Below are 21,870 nucleotides of genomic sequence, written 5' to 3'. Positions count from 1 at the left end.
GGTTAGGAAACTCCCCACGGTGCCTCGCCTCTTGCATGATACCTTTCTCTAATTGTGTTCTTGCCATTTCTAATTTAGGAACCGTGTGCCTCGATTGTACCGAGTAGTTTTGTCCATTTACTCGTTATAGCCGTAGTGTTACATCTTTACATCTACTAGGTAGCTATATATAGATATGCAACTCAGTGGTGCGTAAAGATGTTTGAAGGCTAACAGCGTAGCTATGGCTGTATGCATTGACTTCAAACTTGGCACAGCAAAACAACTTTATTTTTAATATATTTTTTTGGTTTTTGTTTAAATAAAACTTTCTTCGTTTTCAAGTTGACGTATGGATTGCTTGTGATGACGTCACATTCTCGTTCCGCATGGACTGCTTTATGGAGATTCTGGCGATTGAAAACAAATCACAGTCACAGAGGGTACCTCTAAATACCCATTGTCTGGCATTGTAGGCATTGTCGGGCATTGTCAGGCATTGTCGGCTTTTTGGGGGGTTGTGGAGCATTTTCAGGGGTTGTCGAACATTTTCAGGGGTTTCAAGTATTGTAGAGTAAGCTAACTACTTTCAGGCATTGTTGGGAATTTCTAGGCATTGTGTAGGATTTACAGGCATTGTCGATCATTATCAGTGGTTGACAGGCTTGTGAGGCATTGTCGAACATTTTCAGGCATTATCGAACATATTCAGGGGTTGTCGAGCATTTTCAGGGGTTGTCAGGCATTGTAGAGTATAGCTACTTTCAGGCATTGTTGGGAATTTCCAGGCATTGTCTAGGATTTCCAGGCATTGTCGATCAATATCAGTGTTTGACAGGTTTGGCAGTCATTATGGAACATTTTCAGGCATTGCCGAACATTTTCAGGGATTGTCGAGCATTTTCAGGGGTTGTCAGGCATTGTAGAGTAGCTACATTCAGACATTTGTTGGGAATTTCCAGGCATTGTCTAGGATTTCCAGGTATTGTCGATCAATATCAGTGTTTGACAGGTTTGGTAGTCATTATGGAACATTTTCAGGGATTGTCGAGTATTTTCAGGGGTTGTCAGGCATTGTAGAGTAGCTACTTTCAGGCATTGTTGGGAATTTCCAGGCATTGTCTAGGATTTCCAGGCATTGTTGATCATTATTAGTGGTTGATGGGTTTGTCAGGCATTGTCAAACATTTTCAGGGGTTGTCTAGCATTTTCAGGGGTAGTCAGGCATTCTAGATTAAGCTACTGTCAGGCATTGTTGGGCATTTCCTAGCATTGTCTAGGATTTCCAGGCATTGTCGATCATTATTGGTTTTTGACACGTTTGTAAGGCATTGTCGAACATTTTCATGCATTTTCATTCCCAGCTCTGCATGCGCAGCAGAATGATCCCTTTCTATTTTGCGTAGGTTGTAAACGTATTTACGGTATACACAAACACAGCAGCGTTTAAATGACCTGGCTATCATAAGTATCGACAATGCCTGACAAACCTGTCAAAACCTGGTAATGATCGACAACCCAAGAAAACGTTCGACAATGCCTAACAAACCTATCTACCACTGAATATGTTCGACAATGCCTGGAAATCCTAGACAATGCCTGAAGATGTCCGACAATCAGTGGCGTAGCTAGGGGGGGGAGGGGCGGACCGCCCCGGGCGGCACGTCTGGGGGCGGCACTTTCAGACTACGATATTTGATTTTGATTATAGGCCTAATCTGATAAAAAACTGATTTCATTTTCACACAGGGCCGGATTTAACTGATGGGGGGCCCGGGGCACTTTTAGATCAGGGGCCCCCGTGAAAAAAAATTCGCCTATGGCGCGAAACACCCCCTCGACGTCTACAGTAGCATCAATCCAGCACTGCACAGCATTTTGCAGAAACCACCAAAGCTAAAAGAAAAAAAAATAACACAAAATCACATTTTTTTCACGTAGGGGGCCCTTTAAAAGTCGGGGGTCCGGGGTACCTGCACCCTCTGCCCCCCCTAAATCCTAGACAATGCCTGGAAATTCCCGACAATGCTTGAAAGTAGCTACTCTACAATGCCTGACAACTCCTGAAAACCTCGACAACCCCTGAAAATGTTTGGCAATGCCTGAAAATGTTCTATAATGCCTAACAAACCCGTCAACCACTGATAATGATCGACAATGCCTGGAAATCCTAGACAATGCCTAAAAGTAGCTATTCTACAATGCCTGACAACCCCTGAAAATGCTTGAAAATTTCCGACAATGCCTAACAACAAGCCTGTCAACCATTGATAAGTAGGTAAAGACCTTTTTTGGAGCTGTAGTTCCAGGACAAGCTGAAGTTTTATTCAATTAATCTACTGAGTGTTACCAAAATGAAAGTTACTGCTGGCTACCGAAAGCTGTGCTATAGCATTTGGTAGCCTAGTTATGGTGTGTACCAAACATTAAAATTGTCTTGGTTTGGCGGTTGGATCCGTGATGCTAATGAAGCTGTCTCAGCAGGGGGGAGGATGCCCCCTGCCCTCAAATTTTCTCTGGATGGGGGCAATGGTGCCCTTTTAAGGTCATGTAAGCTACTGCACATTTTGCAATATAGGCTAACAACTTCTGCTATTCGCTTTTAGCCAAATTATAGGGCCTATAGCCTACAGTAGGCCCACACAAATTATCCCGTGGACACATTTTATACTTTGCAGCAGATTGTGATGCTATGAATGTGAAATTTACCTTTCGTTTCTTGTTCAAGTTATTGCAATTATTCATCTGTCTCACATTTCGACTTTCATGGCTAATAGCGGGAAAACGAACGAGTTGCCCAGCATTATCGCTACCGTATATCTCACCCTAAAATCGTTCCGGCGCCCTTCTATCTCAGGTTTGTAAACTGCCTACAACAAGCTTTAATGAGTCACTGGAAATAAGCTTAAATGGTAGTTCCAACGATCATGAAACAGAAGTTGCATAACCTACGTGAAGAAAGATTATTGTCTTGATTTTTCATAGTAGGCTATTCTGTGAAAACTTGAAATATACGCCAAACAAAATATTCCAAAGGAGCTCAAAAGCCGCCACTCGCCAAGCCCAAACCGTACAATAATAGCCTACCATAGATACGCTAGCCAAGCTGGCAACCTTGATTGTTGATTGTGTCCATAAAGTCAGTCGAGCGTGACGATAATTCCACGATTGCTGAGTTGCATATCTATATGTAAGATATCTATGATTGTACCGAGTAGTTTTGTCCATTTACTCGTTATAGCCGTAGTGTTACATCTTTACATCTACTAGGTAGCTATCTTGTTACCGCTTTTGACACTCGTGCTTGAATGTGTAGTATCGTCTTGTGCATTTCATGTCGTTTAATGGATCCGTTGTTTTGTAAAAGGTCATGCCCTTCAAATTTGAGTGTTCTTTGCTACTGTTAAATTCTTTATCGATTGTCGATCAATTAATCTCGTGACGTCTTCTCGCGGTCGCTTTGGAACTGTTTTTTAGATACTGACATCGCTAGAGTCAGCACGCATTTTGCTGTCTCTTAATTACTAGACAGTGGTTGTTTCAATAATTGGTAATCCTTTCATCAACCTCATCACTCGAATTAAGTTGGTCATTGTTATTCCTTTGTGTTTACATCATAGGCTTGAGCCACAATTATACTGTGTTACCCATCTCCTTTGGTGATTTAACCGAGTGTGGTATTTTAGACAGTGTGGGTGTCAAGTCAGGAATAACTAGGTACAGGTTGACGACTGATCTACCAGACTATCCACTAAAATTAAGTAGGCGAGCAGCGCCGGTAACAGTACTTAAACTAATAAAAAAATATTTACAGCTAACTTTTTGCTATATTCTGCATCACGCATTTCTAAAACTGAATTGCAGAGTTGATTGATCAGTGATTCCTGTTTTGGTCGCATCGGTCCACTGACGTATTCACTTCTTCTTCTTGCTTATGAGGCAGCAGTTCAGGCAACATCTCCTAATTGTTGTAACCAGAGTAATGTCTTCATATCAGGGTCTATGAGATCCACATGTTCTGCAGGTCGAAACACTGGACAGTGATTAATGATGTGCTGTGCTGTTTGATGGTCACCACAAACACAGGCCGGTGAGTCACACAATCCCCAGGTAAACATATTGTGCTTGAAGCGACCAACACCAGTACGGAGGCGATTCAGAGTCACCCATTCTTTTCTTGGCAGGTCTGAGCCAGGTGGTACCGTAGTGTCTGGTGTGACTTGGAACTGGTTGGGCCGTGAGATGGTTTCCCAGCGATCTCTCCATGACTTCATCAGGTCAAAGTGACCTTCATGAAGCGCCACAACGTGTCGAGAAAAAGGGTGCCTGGAAAGTAGGCGTTGACGTGTGAGGTGTTGTGCGTCAAGGACTACATTGTGGAGGAGATGGCAATCATTGACCACTGCCTTTAATGCGAGCCGTACGGTGGAATTCTCTCTGCGTAGTTTTGGTGGGGCGATGCCTGAAAGCACTGGTAGTAAGTCTGTGGGAGTTGGACGCAGGCATCCAGTGATTATGCGCATGGTGTCGTTAAGGGCGATATCTACTTTTCCCGCGTGTGTGCTGCGGCACCAGACTGGAGAAGCATATTCGGCAACACTGTACACAAGCGCTAGGGCACTAGTGCGCAGTGTTGAGGTTTTCGATCCCCAAGTCGACCCAACTAGACATCTGAGAAGGTTGTTTCTAGCTGATGCTTTGGCACGAACTGAGTCACAGTGTTTTTTATACGTGAGTTGCCGATCCAAGGTCACTCCCAGATATGTAGGGCAGGGGTCATGTCGGATAAAGGTTCCATCTAGGGGGACTCGTAACTGGCGGCCAGCTTCCTTGTTGGCCAGCATTCACTGAAAATCTGTGACCAATACAGATATTTTAGAAGTACATGACTCACTCATCTTGAGAATTGATCTGGAAACTGTTTCCAAATTCAACTTCATCTGATGCAACAGAAAAACCTCCTTGAATAAGAAAATCATCTGAATCGTCACCATTAAAATTTCCACACAATCCTGTAAGAAGTAACAAGTATTATATCAATTGTTACATTAATCAGGCCATGCATTAACTTACAACAACCATTTCATTTTGTGTTCATTGTGACTATACAGTAAACAGTAGAATTCAATTACAGATACAACACAACAAGCAGCTAGAAGCAGCAAAATCGATCTAATGTGACGTGACTGCCAAAACCTAGCGGGTTCGACTCACCTTAAATATTAACTCACAGAAGTTGAATCTTGTCATTTTTATTTGGCAAAGATTTTTCTCGAATATTAAGGCATTAGATTTCGTAACAAACTCACCTTCTACTTGTCCTCTGTACTCGTTAGACAATCCGACAGTGAAATAATGGTCACCGTCATATCGAACCGCAATACCATATGGGGTTGTCACAGTAATATACCGGCCACTGTATTTTACCATCACTCCAGATGGATGGATGTAGGGTAGAACAAGCGAAATTTTGTCAACCTGAAATACAGAAAGTAACTTCAAATAAACTATGAAAAACAACATGTTTTCCTATAAACTACAGATTTAATTATTATAGATAAGTTAGATATAACAGAAAGTTAAAGTGATTTTTTTCTCTAAAAAAGAATTTGTTGAAAAACGCCCCCACCTTTAAACAACAAAACATTACCCATGTCAGCTATACAAGCGATAGACCTATTCATATTCAATGGTGACTTCCAAAATGTTTTGGTACATCGTAAAGTTTATTTCTAAAGTCACCAATCAACCACTTGTTGGTAACCGATAGGAAAAATAGATGAATGTTCAGTTGATTGATTCGTCAGGGGTGTTCAAAATTTTTCCCAGGGGGACCAGATTTGATGAAGCAGAAGTGCCCGAGGGCTAATAGTCTCTGATAATCTTGTTTTGCAAAAAAAAAGATGCATAATCTAGTAATGTTGTGTTATTCAGTATCGTTTTTCATACAACAAAGCAATATACATATCACGGATATGATTAGGCTATATCCTGTGTACTGTAAGTTGTCTGCTTTTCCATGAGAAATGTAAACATCCAGAAAATTATAAAACACGGCTGCGTTAACATGAAGTATTAGAATTGAAATCGTGGTTTCAATTAACAGTCAAGTCTGGTTCAAGGTTAGTGGTAGCAAGCGTAATATGCCATGCAGGTGGAGGCGCTCAGTTTTGATCTTAAGCGGATGTTGTTTAAGTTTATAACCGAGAGCGTCTGCTCAAATAAATTGTTAAGCCGAACAAGCTCAAAAATTTCTTTGCAAACGCTCGCATTTATGGAAATTTGTTTTGATCCAGCTGCTGAAAAAATATTGTAACTTCAACCTTTCTTTGAAGCAGGGTCCTTCTTTATCTAACTTCCTTTGCTTACATAACAAAAGTAATTTTTCCTCAGCTCGACTATCACTCATGCTTGTATTTCGCAATTATGATCCAATAATGATTCTAACTTTTCTCGCCAGGCTTTTCTCGTATCTGTGAAAAAATACTGTCTTTATCAGTTTCTAAAACAATGCAAGTTGAACTGATACGATTTCTGTGCGCCTGTGGGCCGAAAATATCACATAGTGCAACAACAGGCGCGAGCCATGCAAAAACTTGTTGCGGGCCGGACTTTGGACCTCCCCTGTATAACTGATCCTGCACCAGATTTTACAAAGCTTAAACTGGTTCAACTCGAAATCAGGTCACACAACAAAACGTATAAACGTGATGCTGAACATCATATCTGCTTAGCGTTTAGCATTGAAGAAAAAGTAATGTGAATTTATGCGCCTCACATCTATAGGGTTGCGCTGAAATGATCTGTGTTGTAAAATACTCAAAGCAGCACATATCTGCGATGGGTATAATTAGAAAATTTCCTCGGCGCGATGCTATTTCACAAAATGGAAATAAAACTAGCCTTTATACAGCAGTAGCACTCACCAAAACAACGAAGTCTTTACGCAGCTCGATTATCAACCCAGGTAGACGGATGACAGCACGTTGGATCCAACTCACATGAGTCAGTCCAAAACGATTTTCGTTTTCTGTCTGGAATGCCAAACTAGCTTTAAAAAGTAAAAGTATATTCGGCGTACGGCACTCTTTCACAACGAAAACAAATAAGTCACAGCATAAGTCACAGAGTGTTGCTAGAAAACCCTTCATCTTTACAAACAGAGCAGGGAATTTAATTTTGGTAATGACTTCGAATTGATCCCAAAATTATAATAGGCCTACACAGATTAAGCATATAAGCGAGAATGCAATAGATTAAGTTTCGCTTTTAGCAGCAAATAAGTGAGAATAATACAGAATTGCTGATGTATAGGAAATTTTGTCTTATAAACTTGAGTTATACGAACTAAATACCAATACCATGTTGTTTCACCCTTTAATATGGTAATGACAACATTAGGAGTCTATGTTGGAAAGATATAGTTCGACTCCGGTTTAAAAAAAATCTGATTTTCCTTCTTACCTCGACAGCAAATTCAGTTACACCAGAACCGATTGTTTTCACATAATTATATACACATTTTCCTTGGAAACTGAAGTGATGCTTGTCAAAAGTTTCATAGTGTGGGTCGCCACTTGCAGAACACCAAGTATAATCAGGACTTGTTCCTATATTGTCACGAAGCATTGATAACACGAAGAATATTTTCACAGCACAAAGACTGCTAGAAGCTAATGTTGCATTGAGCAGGTAAATGAACAGTTCTCATGGTATACGTTCTCCTTCCAGCAGAACAACGAACGTTTATTGTGTATGAATGTAGAAATTCATCATTTTAACTTTCAATTAAGAAAACTACTAAACACAAACTGGACAAACTTCGCTTTCAATGCTACATGTAAACATCTTGCTTAGAATTGAGCTAATGAACTAATTTTGCCATTAATACAGAAGATGATTTAAGATAACTTAAAATTTCAAATAAAGTAAGGTCTTTTAGCAAAAAAAAAGTCTGCTTAAACATACTTCGGCAAGTCGGTGGTTTGTTTGACCACACTCCTCCTCTTAAGCAACTTGCTTGTGTGGGCCCATCAAGAGTGAAACCAGAAATACAAGAGAAGGTGACCACATCGGTCAAAATGTGATAAGATGTATTTGGCGATACTTTCAGATTAGAAGGCATTTGTGGTGTGGAACATGTTGACGCTGAAATATGTTTATAATCTTGCTGATTGCAAATTGTTGTATGTGGCGTTATTAAATAGATTTTGAAGCTGGTCATTAACTATTTTTACTTGTCTATAGTATATAGAATTTCCACTTGTCCATGGTTTCTGCTGTTCACCATCCTACAAGGGTGATCGAATAAACGAGGAAACAGGTACTGAACAGTCCTATACGGTGATTCATATCAATTACAAGTTTTAGGCTAGAACAGACATTATCGCAATGGAACGCTCTGTAATTTTAAGTAGTTAAGTAGTAACTTCATAATAAAAATGCTTACATTCGCAAAACAGCCCATTCTTCAGATAGCCTCTGTTGCACTGGCATGTGTAACCGCCATCAGAATTGATACATCTCGAGTTGACAGGACAAACAACGTTTCCACGAATGCATTCATCAATATCTTAAAGATAAGAAAGATTTAAACTAATTTAAGTTTATCCACTTTAAATAAGTACAGTAACCTAACTAAAGGCAAACGAATCCAAGGAAGACAGGCACAAACTTTCATGCGAAAGGTTCGATTCATTACAAAACAAATCCGGAAGAACTGCGACAGTTGAATGAAAATTGCTAATTATGGAGATTTTTTATTGACGCAATTTTACACCTAACTGGTATAAAGGTAAAGGTGGTTCATACTTGATTCAAGTGCCTGGTATGAGGAGATAAGGTTCTCATTGTAGCCTACTAAGCCTTCGGCACTAAGGGGAGTAGGGTGGCTAGTTCCTTTCTTTCGGCTGGCTTTCCTGCAGCAATTATGTCCACCCAATTTATTACACCCCCAGCTAGAGGTGCGCGGTACTTTCAACAACAAGCTGAAGCCGGGAGTCGAACCAGGTTTGCATAATTGGAAAGCCAACGGCTTATTCGTTGCGCCATCCTACCATTATAATAAGTAAATAGCTGTTTTTGTGGTATTGAGTTGATGTTCTACTATGTGAACTTAGAGTTTAACATGAAATTGAATACAATAAGAACTTACCGATACACGAAGGAGGGTTACCAGACCACCTCAAATCGGCTTGGCAAACCAGTGACTCATTACTGGAAAGAACATAGCCTTCTTGACATGCAAAGGTAGCTGTCGAACCGACCAAGTAAACTACAGAGGTTATAGAACCTTTGTAGGGCACAGGAAGATAAGGACAAGAGGAAGCTGCAACAAAGTCAGCAAGTATGAAGCCTACAATGGTTTTTCATTCTTAGCTGTAGAATGAATGTCTAAATCAGATGTAGAATGAATGTCCCAAACATTTTTTTAACAAGGCCCCCCTGGACAACGAACAGAGTATCAAAAGCCCCTTTCGACAAAAATATTAAAACCAAAAATTAAAGAGAACCTAACCATGACGTCACAAACTTAGAAGAATAGAATTCGCATTCCTGAAACAGTGGGTAAACTCAAAACTCGCTCGATCAAAATATTCTCGGATTGTAAGATCGGATTTGCGTAAACGCAGTGCTTCAAAGTAAGTCATGTGTTAGGACCTCAACAAACCTGTAAAGCACTACGAAGCGACGTTGCCAACATAATTGCCACAATATCTGCAACAGAGCTCTTACATTCACCCGAAACATGACAAAAAATGTTTTGCCATCCTCTTCTTGTAGGCTACCTGCCCCGATTTATTCTCTGCGCCCCACAATCGCCCATTTTATAGCCAGCGCCTCCTTCATGGCTGCAAACGACCCCAAGGAGGCACTTGCGCCCTGTTTGGGAACCACTGGTCTAAATCGAGGTATTGGTTTTTAACAGCTGTACCTTGAGAACGGTAACAGCTAGAATAAATCAAAACGTAAACGTTGTTTCGTTTTCATCAGTTTTTTGAAATATGTTTACAATTTTTGTGTACTTTTTTGCAATGCCTTAAATGACTAATATTTCTGACAAATAACAAAAATTTTGCGTTTTTTGGATTCTTTTTTTGTTTCCATTCGGACATCTGAAAAAAAAAGTCTTTCAACTGCGGTAAACTTCACCGCTAGATGACAGGCAAGTGCCAGGCTTTCCACACAAACGTTGTCACAGTGATGTTTATGTGATATGGGAAGAACCGAACAACCTTCAATTTGAAAAAAAAAGCTTTCTGTAAATGATTGAAAATTGCAGAAAAATCTCAAATGCAAGCCTACTATCTTTTTCAATTTTTAGAAAATACAAGTTTACTCTTTCTAAAATATAAGACCAATGCAGTTTGACAAACAAAGAGTTATGGTTTGATTGATTGAATCTTTATCCTCAGACTGGGAAAGCCTCTTACTGAGCTTAATCCTGGCAGCTTCGCATACTTGTAGAGGCTTTGAATTACTGACGCAGGCCCGGTCACCGAGATTGACAGAGTGAAGTTTCCGATTGTTGATGTGTTGTTGCCGGGGAATTATTCCATCCATGAGATGCTACTGAATGGAGAGCAGTCCTTATAACGTGCGTTGCTCAAGCGCACACCCCGAGAGTCGAAGCAGCGCCGCTTGATCTTGAAGCTTCTTCGTTCCAGAAGTCACGCGCTAACCAACTGAGCTATCGGGGCGGACGGATGGTTATTGCAAACAGTATGTATTTTTTAGGGCTTGGGCTCTGTAAAAAGCCCATGGCAGTTAAACGGCAGTGTACATAAGTTATAAGTTTACCATCGCAACGGGTTTTTCCATCACCGCTGTATTCCTCTTTACAAACGCACTCGTAACTCCCAACCGTGTTTGTGCAAACAGCTCGCCTGTGACAGGGTCTTCTGGTGCACTCGTCAAGGTCTAAAACAAGTCATCATGTTTCATAAAAACAACAAGGTTTTCGAATTATACCAAAAACTACTAGCAACACAGATGCGGATCCTCTTCCTTGTTTTGAGCAATCTCACCAACACAGCTTGGTTCTTTGGTCGACCATTCTCCATTCCTCATGCATATGATGTTTCTATATCCAACCATTCTATACCCGGAACTGCAGTCGAAAGTGATAAATGATCCATAGCTGTTTTTTGCTTCTCCAACTATAACTCCAAATTCAGGTGTCTTGGGTGGAACGCAGGCCACCTCTGTAAAAATCATTAAAGCTTAAAGAATACACTCATCAGCAAATTAATTTGGTGCTTGGAATGTTAGGTGGTGCATGACATTAATTTGGTGCATGACCTATTTAGGGAGCGTATTGGGAGCGCTGATTTCAAAAATTCAACCATTTTTTCCCATCAGCTCTAGTTTTTTAGGTGTGGTATACCCTCTGTGACCCTGGAATTTGCCTAGTTTTTATACACCTAACAAGATCATAACTTTTTCAATCTGTTTTTAAGGCCAGTTATTTGCGGAGCATCAACATAGTTGCATATTAACATTAACAAAATGCAAAACAGTCAAAGACTTTATAATCGTAAGAAATTTGTAAAAGTATCAGTTATATTAAGACTGTAGGCCACATCATCTAAAACTGTGTCTTGAGAAATTTTATCAAGTGTGTGGAATCAGAGCAGTTTCCTTGTGGATTTCAGCAGTAGGCTAAGCGGCCATCGTTCTGATTATAGCAATTGTTTAAAAATCCTGGAGAAAATCAAAAAAAATCAATCGCAAACTAACTTCAGAATTTACGAGCCATGCTACTTCTCATTCAATGTTAAGTTTCTGTTCTTATTATCAACCAGCCAGAACTAACCAAAATATATGTAAACCTTTCATTCCTTCAGACCTAAAAACAGAGTTAGGCACCTGTAAAAGTGAATTTCAGAGAGCAACGCCCATTTAACGTGCATGAAAGGAGAAGATAAATCAATCAAGAAAATCCTTAAAAAGTTAGTTCACTATGAGCATCAAGAATAATATCCTACCTTTAAAAATAGAACTTGTGAAAAAAACTGATTGAGTTTTCGAAATCAGCGCTCCAAATATACCCCAAAATAGGTCTAACGCTTTAGGCACTAAATTTTGTGTTGGCCTGTGATATTGTGCGCCATGCTTTAATCGAACACTTGCAATCTCATCCATCTTATGTCTATTTATTCCTTCTAAGACTATAATAAAACTTGTAAAATGTTATTTGATTGTTGATGACATTTATTATATCAAGAGTCAGAGCAGAAGACTGGGATGGACGACAAGTGGCTCCTAGCGCCCCATCCTGTTAGTAACATACAGTATGTATGCAAGTAGATACCAAACGAAACTTGTCAACAAATAGCCTCCACCCGGACGGAACAGCTGCAGCGGCAACGAACACGTTCAGACACCCAACCATCCTGCAGCTCAACATAGTTATCCTCTTCCAACTGATGCCGAGATTGAGTGGGCGTGCATATGTATCTCAGACCACAACATCGTCAATATTTACAAGCCCCCTCCCTCGCGAATGTTGCCATCATCCCTTCCAGTGTTCCCTTAACGTAGTCTTTACGCTGGCGACTTCACCTGCCATCACGCTGACTGAGGTTACAACAACACAAGCAGCGACGAATTGCTGGCTGACTGGGCCTCCACTAATCATCTTTTCCTCCTTTTCAACCCAAAGGAACCAGCTAGTTTCCACTCCAGTCGTTGGGGAACAGGGACAAACCCTGACTTGGCCTTCGCGAGTGTCGACAGATCTCTTCCAGACAGATGTGCGCTTCAGAAGTTTCCACGGCCCAACATCGGCCGTCCCTCATTATCGCCCAAAAACTCAAGGCACCTGTCCCAAAAGCACCGATGAAGCGATGGAACACCACCACCACCTAAAATGTGCAACGTAGACGAGGCATACCAGGACTTTTGCAGCGCCATGATATCAGAGGATAAAGGCCACAATACCACGTGGCCGTCGAATCTATCTCCAAACCAGAAGTATTTGCTGCAGAATTAGTTTACTGTTGAAGCTTCGGTTGAAATTAACATTCGCATGCACGCCACAACAGTGAGAACTTACTTTTACATCCTGTTACGCCATCGCCCACCTGGCCGGCAGAACAGTAGCAGTAATAACTTCCCAATGTGTTTCTGCACAAAGCCGTGGGATGGCAACTTCGATTGGCGCCTGATTCGTTGCATTCGTTCACGTCTACAAATAATTAATAATTTTTATTTTCAAGAGAAGCAAAAGGCGTCACTTTTAAAGTATTGTTTCAAGGTTCTCCAATCATTTTTTCAGATGTAACATAACAAGGTGAATAGTGAAGAGAGGGGCGTTCTTCAGGGCTGAGCATTGAGCACTCACTAGTAGAGCCAGCAATTGCGATTCGCTAACCATAACGGTATAGTTTCCACATTAGCCACTTAGACAATCCAATCAACTATACGTTTCTCGGCAGCCGATTGTAGCAAGACTTGACAGCGATAGACACCGTGTTTCGCCCATGAGACTGGGCTCTTTTTTATTTTTTGTTAGTCAGTATGGCACCACCAATTATTACCACAAGGGTATTCGACCGACCTTTTAACCAGTCAGTTAACTCTTATCTTTGCGGAAAAAAGAGCCAACAAAACCAGAAGCGCATCATTGTGTTATCATGACATTTCCATGTTTACCTACGTTACTGTTATCACAAATATCTGTGTTGTCAGAAAAGTTTAATTCAAAACCGGAAATAACATATTGGGTTGAACAAACAACATATTTACACTGCGTCTGATTTGAGCTGGTTTTCAAATTATGATGATTTGTTATGAGCCGTAAATTTAAAATTTTAACAATTAAAGTTATGAGGTTAAACTAAGTTTGTGGTAAAAATACTGCAATTCAAAAAGTAAGGCAAGTATCATGCTCATTCACACAAATCATACCTCCACAAAAAGGTCGGCTGTTGCTAAATTGTCCTGAGGATCTACATGTTGCCTTTGCATGGCCTACCATGTTAAATCCTTCATTGCATTGATATTCAATTTCCTCTCCATAAGGAATTGTTCCAGAGCTGTCCCGTGGGGTCATAATTACCCCCATCACAGGAGGGTCGGGCATGGGACATGATATTCCTAAGAAAGTGAGAGAAACATACAGGTAATTTTGCAAAACGCTTGAAGAATATTAGCCTGCTATGCATATGATAAAATTAAACTTTAAAAATTGGTTTGAAACCACCTTAATCAGTATTAAATAAGTATAACATTATATAATTTCATAACATTTTATACCAATAGAAGAGGTTGCTTGCATAGAAACCAAACTGTATTAAAATCCCAGATGTATGGTCTTATGACGATTCACTTACTTCTGCAATCTTTTCCATCTCCGATATATCCAGGGTTGCATTCACACACGACAGATGTTATCCCGTTTCGACAAGTTGCAAACTCATGACACACACCCTCAATTTCACACTCATTCTTGCCTTTAAACAAAAATAGTTTCACTTGCAGATAACTTTGCCTTTATTGCAGTTATCAACAAAACAAAATTGGACTTCCATATTTAGAAGATTGTTATAAAAGTAAAAATGATCTATTACAGTGTATTTCAGCCACTGAGATGGTACGCGCTTGTGCGAATGAAAAAAAAATTGTGGATGACAAACGTTGTGCGAATGAGGCTGAAGGGAAGTCTGCCGGATTTTTAATTTTTAGTATGTGCAGTGCAATAATTCAAATAAGCCTAATACAGTAATGTATTGCGCTAACAGCGCTACTTTTTCTAGTTGCTAGCCGTTTTCTTGTGCGCTAAATCCGGGTGGTATTGGCATATTGGATATGTTTAATGAGTTCAGAACTCCACAAAGAAGTGGAATTGATATATTCAAAGACGATATCCAAAATTCCATCATTCAAGCAAAAAATTCAAACTTGGAAGAAGAATTCTGCAGGGACAACTTGATGTTTGAGGACGCTTCAGACTTTCATGTCTACATGAATACATGAATAGCCTTCTATAAAAGAGACTCTAAAGCAGCCCATTGTAAAGGCAGGGAACTTTCATTTCTATATTCTGCTTCATAGTTCTAAAGCTTTATCTTCACAGTTATCAGAATAAGAATCAAAGCTGTGGATTTTAAACCCTTTTGGCAAGCAGTACCTTCGGAGATCTTTGGGTCATATTTTTGTCTGTCAACAACATGTCTGTCAACAAGCATTTTTTATCCGTAAAAAGCACTCTGAGCTTTGGGTTGGAGACGTTGGAGTTGCAGATGGATCTTATAAAGTTATGGCAATCCCAAAATTTGGCTGAATACTTGGCTGAAACCGGGTTTAGTCGACTAAGTCATATTAAAACAAGAAAAGGGTGTTGTTTTCTTAATGAGACACTTGATGACGTAATGGGGGTGCTTTAGTTAGAGTAAGAAGGCGTGTCTAACTGGTTTGAAATTTCTATAAATATTCAGCAGTAAACGAGTCAGTATTATTATCTTACTTGGATAGTTGAATAGAAAATGTTAATTATTTTTACACTAGTTTTCTTTGTTGTTAATTAAATAAAATCTTGACAGTGAAGTAGGCGCAAATGAGATTTGAATTCAGATCAATTTATTGTATGTGCCATTGTTTTTAAAATCGACTTAGGTGCATATTTTTAATGCACATAACCTTGCATTGTTGTTTCACATTAATAAGGAAAACAAATGGTTGCAAACTAACTCTGGTTGAGTTGTGCGCACGAAATTTTTGCAAAATAAAAAAGTGCAAACCGCGTTTCTAAATGTTAAAAAGCACTGATCTATTGCATTAGTGATCTAGTTTTAAATATATCAATATAAATTTATGATGCCACAAGCAATGTCAACGTGCTAGCTTGAAATTCAACAGGAGGCCGATCTGTTATGAATCAAAATCGCTGGTGTAAGTTGATGGTTTGAGTAGTAGTTGATTTCTACATGTATACTTTGTGTGATTTTGAGCTACTTTTGTGCTGTTGTTACCATACAAATAATGGACTAGATTTTGGTACTTGTGCTAGAATAGCTCGATAGCTCAATTGGTTAGCGCGTCACTTCTGGAATGAAGAAGCTTCAAGATCAAGTGGCGCTGCTTCGACTCTCGGGGTGTGCGCTTGAGCAACGCACGTTAAGGACTGCTCGCCATTCAGCGGCATCTAATGGATGGAATAATTTCCCAGCAACAAGACTTCAACAATCGGAAACTTCACTCTGTCAATCTCGGTAACCGGGCTTGCGTCAGTGATTCAAAGCCTCTACAAGTATGCGAAACTGCCAGGATTAAGCTCTGCAAGAAGCTTTCCCAGTCCGAGGATAAAGATTCAATCAATCAATCTCACAACACGGGTAATAGGGAAAGGTGTCGTCAAATTAGGAGTTTTGCAGTGATTTGGGATTCAGTGGTCACACTTTGGTAATTTGGATTTCTGAAACTATCATTTCAATTCAAAGGGATATAAAGTATATTTAATGTAGAGTTCAAAGTTGAAATTGCACTGGCCACCAGTTCGCACGTTGTCAAGGCCTGTGTATATAGATCGCTATGATGGAGATATGTGCTTATAGTTTAGTTTTAATCTTAAAAATATCACTAAAAATTTTTGTTTAGAGTTAGACTATTCACGACATTTAGTACAGTTTAGAGTCTTAACAATTTCAAGGTTACGCTATGTTTTAACACTATGTACAAAAAATTTCAGTAACTTAGTTTAAGTTGTTCAGTTTTTGAAATAATATAGATTACTTACGAATGCATTCAGGCTCAATATTATCCCAAACTCCGTTAACACACTCTGTTTCTCCATTGTGTATTGTATATCCAGGTTGGCAAGAGAAAGTTACTTTTGAGCCGTGTGGATACTGAGATCCACCTGTGTTGATGTAAGACCCGAAGCTGGGTGCCTCCGGAGAGCGGCAGTACACCACTGCATAGAATCGTGTATTCAGTGAAAGTTTTGAATTATGTAATGCTAAGTATTGTAATGATATTACATAGTTGTTGTTAACAAATGTCTAGTTGACATACGTGTGTTTGGTTTTTGTCACACAAACAAACTTCAACCAGACATTTGTTAACCAGGGTATTGAGTACCCACGAATTTCACAAACATAAGTGTAATTGCAGATTTAATTTCTGATGAGGACACACGTACGTGTCGAAAACGTTTGAGTTTATTTTATTTTAATTACGTTATATTTTGTGCAAAATAAACTATGCTAAACCCGCTAAAGTTACTATGTTTTATTTCTCTATAAGTGTAATTAAAGAACATACTTCCTCATGTGTGGTATGTAGTAACAATGTTTTGAACAACCGATTTAAAATAATGTCATCATCCAAATTCTGTTTTTTCCACACTAGTGTGGTGGCCGATTTTTTCCTTGCAATGATTGCCTTCATTCCTATTCTCCATCTCATTCTATCCATCGCATCTTCCGTCAGTCCGACTTAGTTTGCCTCATTCTTCACCTGTTCTTTCCATGTTCGTTTTGGACGTCCCCGTTTCCTTTTACCATCTTACCTTTAAAATCAAAGCTTTTCAAATAAAACTTCCTTCCTCCCTCTTTAGTGCATGTCCAATGCCATCTTACTCTGTTTTCCCTAGCAAGTTGTTCAAGAGTCTTCCTCATCTCTAGCATGTCCATTGTCCAGCCTACAATCTCTAGCCTCCAGAGGCAGATTTAAATACCAGATAAAAATCATGGATACCTTCAGCTGCATTACGCAGTAATCCGCCAAGCAATTGGTTACCTGTATCTCGTCATTTCCTTTCTACGTTTTCTAGTCATTTACTACACTTGCTTTATCTCACACTCCATGTGATTTGTTCCTTGCCGTGTTTTTGCTTGGTATCATTATTTTGCCAGTTGTCGAGTTTCTGCTGTTCGCTTTAGAACTAGTGTCTAAGTCAAATTGAACTTTCAATAATTTTTTATTTTATTTTTTGATGTAATCATTATTAAGCTGTTCCTGATGAGGATACTATGGCGTGTTCGTGGCTCATGTTGTCACATCCTAACATCGAAATTTCATTCTGACAGGAGAGAATACCAGAAGTTAGTCAACCGTTAAAATAAAGTTGTGAAGATTTTGAAAAGGCAAGGAAAACCACCCTAAAAAAAGTAAATTAAGCGATTCTTGAAATAAATGTCGAATTAGGAAATAATAACTAATAATAATAATAAATAATATTAATAATAATAATAATATTAAATGTTTTGTCATAATTTCTTGGAATGTTCAGTGAACACCTTAAATACCCAAAATATGCGCCACTGAAATAAACGACTCGTCATAGGGATTCAAACCTCAACTTCGCACACCTGGAACCTTGCGCTTGTGTTGTGTACAGTGCTGCAGAATATGCTTCTCCAGTCTGTTGCAGCAGCACAAGTGCAAGAAAGGTGAGCATCGTACCTAGCGATACCATGCGCATAATTTCTGGACGCCTGCGTCCAACCCCACAAACCTAGACTATTATTATCAGTGCTTTCAGGTATTGCCCCCACCAAAGCTGTGCATGGAGAGAGAGAGAGAGAGCTCCACCAAATGGCTCACAAGCTAGAAGTCAATCAATCTATGCCATTGTGTAGTAGCTGAAGTCTTTTACGCACAACATCTGACACGTCCGCTTGTCTTCCATATGCTTTGCCTTTAAATGTAGCCTGCTTACATCTATCGACACAAATTTGGCAACTTTGTAGAATTAAACTAACCTGAGCAAAAGTGACCATTTCCTTGGTACCCGGTATTGCATCGACATGTATAGCTGCCTCTCGTGTTGCTACAGTTCGCATTCTTGTGGCATGTGTTTAAATTGTCGTCCAAACATTCGTTGATGTCTTCAAACAATTGCAGTTTGTTTAAGCTTTCAATTGGCTAATAAAGCGGGTAAAAAATTGAATTTGAAACGAAAAGGTGTCACAAGCAAGATATGAACATTGCTGGGATTTCAAATGCAAACTACATACATTCTTCACTTTAATTTTGAAATGTAAAGTAAGAGGTGAACATACCAACACATTGTGGAGCAAAACTGAATTGCCATTGGCTAGAAGATGTGCAAGTATTTTCCACGGCGGCTGTAGACTCCAATTGGTAACCACCGTTACAAGAATAATACACAGAAGATCCCACAGTTACGATGCTCTGCTGGGGATTAACCGGTTTGTACTTTCCGTTGGTAGGTACTGGTGGCCGACCACACTGTTTAGCTGTAAAAAGTATAAAATGTGTTTCGTTCTCACTAGTTTTCATGGTGAACCAAGCAACATGACATTTATTCTTCTAAAAATGTGTAGCGCTTTTAATTGTTTTGTTGTACCACAAACATATGAAGCCAAGCAGCATCAGCAGATTCAATACATTCAATTTTAAACATGCACAAAAAAAATATTAACAAAGATTGACGTCCAAAGTTTTGAGAAAATTATAGTTTTCACTACGAATAACAACGAAAAAATTTAGCTGCATCAGAAAAGCAAAGCTGCAACAGTTTAAAATTCTTGTTCTTGCTTATAAGGCAACAATTCTGGAAACATCTCTCAACTGCTGCAACCAAGGCACTGCCTCATTGTTAATGTCTATGAGGTCCACATGTTCTGTACAGTAGGTCCAAAAACTGCACAATAATGTATGACTTGCTGTTTGAAGTTCGCCACAGGTGCAGACTGATGAGTCACACAAACCCCAATGAAACGTGTTATGTTTGAAGCGACCAACACCAGTACGGAGGTGATTTAAAGTCACCCATTTTTTTCTTGGCAGGTCTGAGCCAGGTGGTACTTTAGTATTTGGTGTGACTTGCTGTAAGCTTAAAGTTAGAGATTGAATTTATCTAAATCAACACATAAATTGACAACCCTGACATGGACCAGCTCAATCTCAACATTACACGTAAGAACTAAAGACACAACACCACATAAACAACGCGGAATATATCACACAAGGTGATACAGATAAGGTGATACAGCACCATCCTGCTGGAACCACTGGAGGTCCCTGACGATCCCTCTTCGTCGACCAAGTGCTGTCCAGAATTTGCCAAGCACCCCCCACACCTCAAACGAATCATTGGCATGGCTACAGCAGCGTTTTCCTGACCGACTGATCAGCCGCAGGTGTGACCCGGAGTGGTCGCCGTATTCACCGGACTTCAACGCCCCAGATTTTTATCTGTGGGGCTACCTTAAGGATAGGGTGTATGGCAACAACCCCCAGACTTTTGTGTCACCCTGTATGTTTAGCACTCAAAAATTGTCTACCATTTCTTAAATGCAGTTGTTTGAAGTTGTAACATCAATCACTGATGATTCTGTATACCCGAGTTCAAAATGACATTGGTATGGATTGTAAATCACATTGACATGTCATTTAAATTTCAGTCACGATTTTTCTTCAAAGGATTAACACAATAATTACCGGAGGGGTTATTATATTGACCATTTTTGATTTTTAATTGCTTGTGTCTCTGCTTAGGTAACTCTTGGAATATTGAAACTTCCTGACTTTTCCTAAGTCTTATTAACTTTTAGCATGTAAATTTTTATTGCATTACAATAAGAATAGTGGGGGTTGGAAAGCGATTTGTTGTCCCACTTATTTTTTTTACGGGGTTCGCTACTGTGAATGGCGGTGGGGTGGTGTAGCGGATAAGGTTCTCGCTTTCCAATTATGCAATTTTGGTTCTACTCCCAGCTTCAGCTGATTGTTGAAAAACACTAGGCTACTCATATCTGCCCAGGCTGTAATAAATTGGGTAGGCCTAGTTGGTGATGGAAAGGCAGCCTACAGAAAACAACTGGTCACCCTATTCTCGTTAGTGCCGAAGGCTTAGTATAATTAGTACTTATCTTCTAATCCCCTGATGCTTGGATCAATTATGGGACTCAACTGTACCTACTATGTATATCCAGTGTTGGGCGCGATAACTCATTTTTCAGTTAAGCGATAACGATAATCGATAAACAAAAACTGCCTAAAGCGATAACGATAAACGATAAATCAAAAAAAAGTGAAGTGATAACGATAAACGATAAAATTATCGCCGATAATGTCCGATAACGACAATTTTTTTTCTTGATTAGCGTTGCCCCATTCCATGCAGCACGAACTGTTTCCATCAACATGACGAAAAATCGAACATAATATATAGTGTAAATGAACAAAACTTTTTGTAAGTTATGCATGAATAAAATCGCAACAGCGGCAGTAGGTATCGAATCTTCAACCTCTTGATCCAGAATCAAACCACTGAGGTAACCGCCGTGATTATAATTATACCTTCAGATACCAGTTGGTTGCTTTTATCGGCGATAATCAAATATTGCCTTTGGCGATAACGATAAACGATAACTGAAAAAATAATCAAGCGATAACGAAAAGCGATGAAAATTTATCGCCGATATTTATCGCCGGTAAATTATCGCCGAAAATTCCCATCACTGTGTATATCCGATATTACAATAAAGATCCCTCAGTAGTAGGGTAGAGGTTACATTCAACATTTGAAATATTTAGATCAAGTGGACGGGAAGGCAAGAAAGCCAATATTTTCCTATACCTTTAGGCGTCACTTTAGGTGTCCTGCTAAAGGCCCAGCCGCATGTTCTCAAGGTGTCGAATAGACACCCTTTCGAGTGCCGTACCAATGTTCATACCACTCAGACATGCAACGAAATATAACATATATAAATATTTATATCGTCATACTCACCAACGCATGTGTCACCAAATTTTTCATAACCTTCTCTGCAAATACATTCATAGCTTCCGACGATGTTAGAGCAGTCGGCATTTTCATCACACGGTTTATTATTGGAATCGTTACATTCATTGACATCTGAAAAATTAAACGAGGTTGGATTCAAGCGCAGAGTATTTCGTACAAACAATATCAAT

The 21,870-nt window shown here is 39.5% G+C and overlaps 1 protein-coding gene across 2 annotated transcripts in view; it reads right to left on the bottom strand.

Moving 5' to 3' along the window:
• LOC145769963 (uncharacterized) overlaps positions 1–21,870 on the bottom strand; it is a 91,025-nt gene that overhangs the window by 45,815 nt on the left and 23,340 nt on the right. For both annotated transcript variants that reach the window (XM_082581528.1, XM_082581529.1), the window contains 16 exons: positions 21,686–21,811; positions 18,987–19,184; positions 18,687–18,812; positions 16,718–16,894; positions 14,316–14,435; positions 13,891–14,079; positions 13,037–13,168; positions 11,007–11,183; positions 10,780–10,899; positions 9,134–9,307; positions 8,429–8,551; positions 7,948–8,127; positions 7,444–7,589; positions 6,906–7,013; positions 5,289–5,457; positions 4,874–4,991 (listed from right to left, as the gene is read on the bottom strand). In XM_082581528.1, the coding sequence (XP_082437654.1) occupies positions 4,874–4,991; positions 5,289–5,457; positions 6,906–7,013; positions 7,444–7,589; positions 7,948–8,127; positions 8,429–8,551; positions 9,134–9,307; positions 10,780–10,899; positions 11,007–11,183; positions 13,037–13,168; positions 13,891–14,079; positions 14,316–14,435; positions 16,718–16,894; positions 18,687–18,812; positions 18,987–19,184; positions 21,686–21,811 (2,383 nt within the window). The remainder of the gene's footprint in view (positions 1–4,873; positions 4,992–5,288; positions 5,458–6,905; positions 7,014–7,443; positions 7,590–7,947; positions 8,128–8,428; positions 8,552–9,133; positions 9,308–10,779; positions 10,900–11,006; positions 11,184–13,036; positions 13,169–13,890; positions 14,080–14,315; positions 14,436–16,717; positions 16,895–18,686; positions 18,813–18,986; positions 19,185–21,685; positions 21,812–21,870) is intronic.

The sequence above is a fragment of the Aplidium turbinatum genome, chromosome 5, assembly GCF_918807975.1.
Source record: "Aplidium turbinatum chromosome 5, kaAplTurb1.1, whole genome shotgun sequence".
NCBI lineage: Eukaryota > Metazoa > Chordata > Ascidiacea > Aplousobranchia > Polyclinidae > Aplidium > Aplidium turbinatum.
Note: the sequence above shows the minus strand (reverse complement) of the source record. Positions and strands in the feature narration are given on the sequence as shown.